Below are 6,000 nucleotides of genomic sequence, written 5' to 3'. Positions count from 1 at the left end.
GGTGGATATACATATATAGTAAGAAAAAAAAATCTGTACTGTTCCTGTAAATAAAGCCCTTCAGAAGGGAACATCAAGCTCAGGTAGTTTTTCCAACAGAGGAAAGTTTCTCCCCTTTTTCCAAATGCAAGTGGAATTAATCCCAGCACAGCTGCAGCTGTGCAGATAAAAAGGGTCTGGAGAGGGGAGTGAGGAGTCAGGAGGCCCTACAGCGCAAATGCCGACAGAGTTTGCTTGGACCATTAGGTTGGGTGTCCTAGGCCCTTCAGGTTTTGGGAGGTAGATCCTACTAAATCTCTGCAACTGTGAAATGGGAAAGAGTAATCTTTATGAAAAGATAGCACATTTTTAAAGTACGGTTTGAGACACAAGTATATGAGATAGATAAAGGTACTGCAGCACAGCTTAAACTTTGGAAAGAGCTGCTGTAAATGAGATCTTTTCATTCTGTGCTTAGACATTTGTGAAGTTCTCTTAAAAGGTCCTTTAGTTTGCTTTGCTCTGGACTCAGGGAACCTGGATGAAGATGTTAAATAAGGAATATATCTTCCAAAGGTAAGAGTTGTCCTGTAAAATATGACTGTCTTATTCTCAGTTGCACTGTCTGCAAAGCGTACTGACAGAGCTTTGAGAGCATTGTAAATTAAATGTAATTAAGCCAAATATGTTCATTTGCACAATAATTATTCACATGGTTATAATACAAAACCTGGAGTTTGGTCATCAAAAGGATGAGAAAACAAGTGGTTCACTTCTTGAGTTATCATTTCTAAATATAAAATATATAATCTTCATGACTGCAGGTGGCAACATGGGCCAAGTTTTATTTTCAGTGCTTCATCCTGCATATCTTATATTTCACTAGAACAGCAAAACAGCTGGCAATCTAGTCAGTATTTTCAACTGAAAATTTGTTTTGCTTAATAAGCAATTCTTAGGTATAAAATCAGCATTGAAATACCTATTGTCTTGTGGGTCTTTATTTTGATGCATGACATAAAGCATGCTTGAAATTATTCTTAATTAAACCAAGGAAAATTGCCACAACAGGAAAGAGCAGAAGTATATCTGAGATCCAGACTACTCAGTACTTGAAAAAAACATGGTAACAGGCGGAGTTTGTACGCACCTATTTGCCCCGTATAGAGTAAAACTTTTTTCCTTCGTCTATTTGAAGCTTATCAGTTATAACACTGAGTGTTGAGTCAGAGTTTGATGTACAGAGGTAAATCACAGAACATTCTGAGTTGGAAGGGACTCACAAGGATCATTGAGTTCAACCCTTAACAATATTTGTTAATCTCCAAGGGAGTAGCTGCAGCCTGTGAATCAATAAACCTTTTTCTTCAAGCTGAAAAGGAATTCTAATTTTTTTCTACAGTAGCAGATTTACAGCTTAGTGTATATTTGTTTTTAATATTGACACTCACCATGGCAATGCATGCAACTATGGTTTGTTTACTTCTATGAATTTCCTTCTAAGTAGCACCAGATGTGAACAACAGAAAAAAACTAAAAGGTGCTAGAACTTTAATAGCAACTTATTTGAAAGTGCCTCATAATTACAGCTATTTAATTCTAAGCCCTGATCACTCAATTTGATTTCAAACACTTTGTAATAGAAACATGAGATGACTCTTCTCAATAGCATAATAACAATTACTGGAATTTAGTGAAATTACTGGAGTTTAATGTATTCTGTTAGATTGTGGTGTGGTGGCACGATGTTTTTTGAATGTTTGGGGGGGGGTGTCCCCCACAGATCTAACAACTAAGTTGTTATAGCTCAGATACACTTCAGACTGAACATCAATTTTAAAATTTCTGTAAGTAGAAATATAAGAAAATACTGACCAACCTAATGAAGTCAAATATCTTCTCAAAGTTGTTTGAAGCATAGATGAAATTCTTATTTCTTTTCCATGTATGGACTTAGAATATAAAGCCTATTGCTTTCTTGAAAAGAGAGCTCTAAACCACCAACATACCATAGCTTTTTACTTTTTAGCGAGAAGTATTTATTACCTTTCTAATACACAGACAAGCTTCTTCTAGAAAGAAGTAAAATTGCATTCAAGTAGTGTAAGCCAAAACTATTGTTCAAAATATAGTCTCTCCTCCTTTTTCTGCTCTGTATTCCACAGTTCAGCAATGAGTGTGTTTATAACTCTAGCTTCTTGGTTTAAATGTAATTATACTGAGAGGACAAGCTGAAAACTGCTGCTGCTTTTTTATGTGTTACTATGAAAGTATAAAAAATTTAGAAGAAGGAAGGTCTCAGTAGATCTTCCATAGAGAGAGTGTTTATGTATAGCAAAATTAATTTTAATGAGTATCCTTGCTAAACAAAGGTCCTTGAAAAAGAGGAAGGCTGAAAAGTGACAAGTCCCACTGGGGCAGAGCTACAGAAAACATATGAGTGGTATGTACCACATTTGGAGGTTTTCCCTGTTTACCCTAACATCTGTAGTGGCTCAGACTGCTTTTTGAAGAAGCAGCTTGCTTGATCGATTATATCATCAGGTAAAAATGATCTATTCCAAACACACGTGTGGTTCCTACACATAGTTGTGCTAGATCAGAAGCAGAAAGCCACAGTGGAAAGCATACAAGAAAGAAAATCCTTTCTTTAGAACATAAGGTCTGTCTCATCCTGTACTGAAGTGGTAAAGCTTTTATTTTACTTTTTCTTGAAAATATATTTTGCTTATTCTTCACTTTCTTGGTTCAATTTCTTCCCGTATTTTCTCACCTTGGAAGCACTTTTCGGCTCAGGTATTAGCCCTTGAGTATTTAGGAGTTAGCTTAACTTTTAAACAGTTGTTTGAGGCAAGTGTGATTTTTACTTGATATGCCCAAAAGTTAGTTCTCACCCTGTAAGGAAGCATTCTATAGATCCCTAAACCATTTGATCCATTTTTGCATCTACACTGCCTATTACTGGTATTGGTACAATAGATGTCAATGTACTTCTGGGGGCTTCCATAGACTAAAACATTGTTTTATCCCACTCTTTTATATATCTTTTATATATATATAATATATATAATATATATATGACATATCTATATATATCATATATATAATATATCTTTTATAGTAGAAATCAAGAGACTGGCAGTTCATAATATCTGTTTTATAGACAACTTTGCCATAGCAACAATGTGGACTTTGATTTTAACTATAATATAGATTTTTCCCATTCTCCGAATTCACTGTTTGGTGGATGTGTTCATGGACGCACATATTTCCTTAGTCTGAGAGGCTCTTTTCCTCAGGCACCTGACATAGCTGCTGACAGTTTACCAGGGCTCCCTCACAATTGCCATCCTGGCAAGAAGTTGAATCTAACAAGATTTTTGTGTAAAAAAAAAAAAAAAAAAAAAAAATCAAAAAGTCTGAAACTCTTTGAGGCCACATAAAATTTAGCTTCTCATCTCAAGTTCATCTTTACTCACCAACTCATTTTGAAATATATTTTGCTGTGTTGCTGAGTGTTAGCCTTCACATGATAAAAAAGATTTTAACCGTGTGACTGTACATGTGATGGTACATACCACGATCTACTGGAGACAGTAAAATCAAGAGTTGGATGGGAAGGTCTTAATGTATTCAAAGAAGAAAATCTGTGAAAAAAACTTTTTCTCATAGAGAATATGTTTCTGAACACCCTTGTTTGCTCTTTCAAATTGTTTTCCTTAGTATTAGTCATAAAGAGTGGTTTAATGTGCAAAAATAGTGACATGCTAGTCTTAGAAATGAGTTACGTCATGCATTTTTCTGTATTTCAGTGAGTGACTGGCTTGCTACAAAGGGACTGTATTTATAAATTTCACTTCCCCTTAGTTGAAAAACCTCTAGTTTTTATCTAAACTGTAGCAAATATTTGGTTTCAAACAGATTTGACTAAATAAAACTGTACTTATCGGACATCTCACAGCATTGCAACTTCAGAAAAAAAAAAGAGGGGGAAAAAATTGGACTATTGGTGACAATTCTTGGGACCTGACTGTGTTTTGGGCAGCAGCAGCAGCCGCCTTCCTTGGAGCAGACTCGTGTCCATGCATACAGCACAGACTTTGCCTGCCGCAGAACAGACCCCATCCTGTAAAGGCAGAGCCTGAGGAGCCAATGTGATCCTGGAAATCTTCATGTGCATGTGTGCCAGAGAAGGGGGAGAGAGAGAGAGAGACCTGGTGTGAAGGAGAGTAGGGGAGGAAGGCAGGGAGAGAAGGGAGCTTGCTTCACGCACTGCTGAAGGCTGTCAGAAGCAGATCATACAAGCAACACTCTGGCTGGTGCACAGTTTAAGGGACAACATTCACTGACTTTATTCATTGAATTGCTGAAGGACAGATATGACATCTAACTGCTGCTTCTATGTGTTCTTGCTTATTGGTACCAGGGGTAAGTGTACCTGACATTCTTTCTTGTTTTGAGCATTGCAAAGCAGATAGCTGATAAACTTCAGCAGTGGATTTTTTTAAAGAACTATGATATCTCAGTGTATTTTACGTTTCGTGGCAATTATTTTTCAATAGAATCAAGGTGTAATGCAGTCCCTCGAGATTACTAACTGCATGTCGGAATCAGATATTTTTGTATTTAATGCCTTGAGAGTAACTGTTAATAGTTATGAGCTGAAATTAAAAAATAAGAAACAGTTTAAACATTGTGTAAATACTTGCTGTAAATATTTAATGAAGGTACATATAGAACTGATTCATCTCAGTTGTCACAAAATCCACATTTTAGACTCAGTTCAGCAGTTTGAGATGATACTGTGCAAGTGCTGCTAGAATTGGTAGTTCTCAAAGGACAGACTGTTCAGGTAATAGGAATTTTCAGCATGTTAGGCAGTATAGCATGTAAAATGGGGACAACTAAATTTCAGTTTCCCTTCAGATGCAAATCACTTCAGAGTGGTGGGAGTTACACCATACATTCTGCTTATTTTAGTAATGTTTTTCTCATTTCATTTGAGTATCTTATTTGTAAGTGCTGCTTTTGACTTGTTAGAGCTGTGCCTGTGAAGCTGCTGATACTGATCTGCATGTTGAATGCTCCTAATGGTTATCATTTTCTTTAGCTGTAATTATTATGTTATAAATTGCTTTCTGTTGCACAATGTCAAGATTAAGATAGTGGGTTTTTAATTGAAGATGAAAATAGCTACTCTTTACAATATCAACTGTTTTGTTAAACTAATAGAAGTATAGGGTTGAATTCTGCCACCTTCTGTATTGAACAACAGCTTGTTCTCTCTCCTGCTTTTAAAGTAAAGCTTTTGGGGTTTCTGTGTGTACAGTGTTGCTTAAGATTAGTAAGGCATATTGCTCCCCACTAGGAGTTTGGGAAACAGAGCTCCACATACAGTTATTTTTATAGCTGCAAAACTTAGTTAAATCTTTTGAAAAACTTTAAGCAGTTCCCATGTAAAATATAGTATTCCATGTAGGAGGTTTCTTTGAAAACAAAGCAGCATCTATACCATGTTCTTTGTCAGCACAACAGCCTTGATTACAACATGGAGAAAAGTAAATTTCAGAATCTAGTCGTGGAACTGGCAGCACTGAATAAGCAGCAAGGATGACCGTCTGCCCGGGTGGCTCATCCCCCTCGTGAAAGTAGCAGGGTGGCTCATCCCCCTCGTGAAAGTAACAGGTCACTTCGGGTGCGTGGCTGGCATTGCCCTGCCTGCTGCCCCATGTCTTCTCTTAGTAAACTAATCGGCTGTAATTACTGCAGCAACTGTAGTGCGTGGTTGTGCCTTTAGCATTTCTTTGATTAACTTTCTGGAGACAAAAGCTGTTTTATCTTCCTGGGCTTTGGCTAAGTGACAGAATCTCAAACAATTCATGTATCAATTATTAAGCGAAACAGAAGAAACTTAGTATCGAAAAGTATTCAAAGTGAGTTCCAAAGGGATTGGCAGGCTCCTTGTGAAAAACAATTACAACTCTTACTATTTTAACCCTTTCTGTTCTGTGCCTCTACTTG

General features: G+C 36.8%; 1 protein-coding gene across 1 annotated transcript in view; it reads left to right on the top strand.

Annotated features, from left to right (window-relative positions):
- Nucleotides 1-4,060: 4,060 nt before the first annotated feature.
- Nucleotides 4,061-6,000, top strand: part of RXFP1 (relaxin family peptide receptor 1) — a 45,775-nt gene continuing 43,835 nt past the window's right edge. The window contains exon 1 of the mRNA XM_027636345.1: nucleotides 4,061-4,407. Coding sequence (XP_027492146.1) covers nucleotides 4,359-4,407 — 49 coding nt within the window. The 5' untranslated portion in view covers nucleotides 4,061-4,358. The remainder of the gene's footprint in view (nucleotides 4,408-6,000) is intronic.

The sequence above is a fragment of the Corapipo altera genome, unplaced genomic scaffold (assembly GCF_003945725.1).
Source record: "Corapipo altera isolate COAL_440 unplaced genomic scaffold, ASM394572v1 22b, whole genome shotgun sequence".
Classification (NCBI taxonomy): Eukaryota; Metazoa; Chordata; class Aves; order Passeriformes; family Pipridae; genus Corapipo; species Corapipo altera.
The sequence above is the reverse complement of the archived record's forward strand: the minus strand, read 5'-3'. Positions and strand labels throughout refer to the sequence as shown.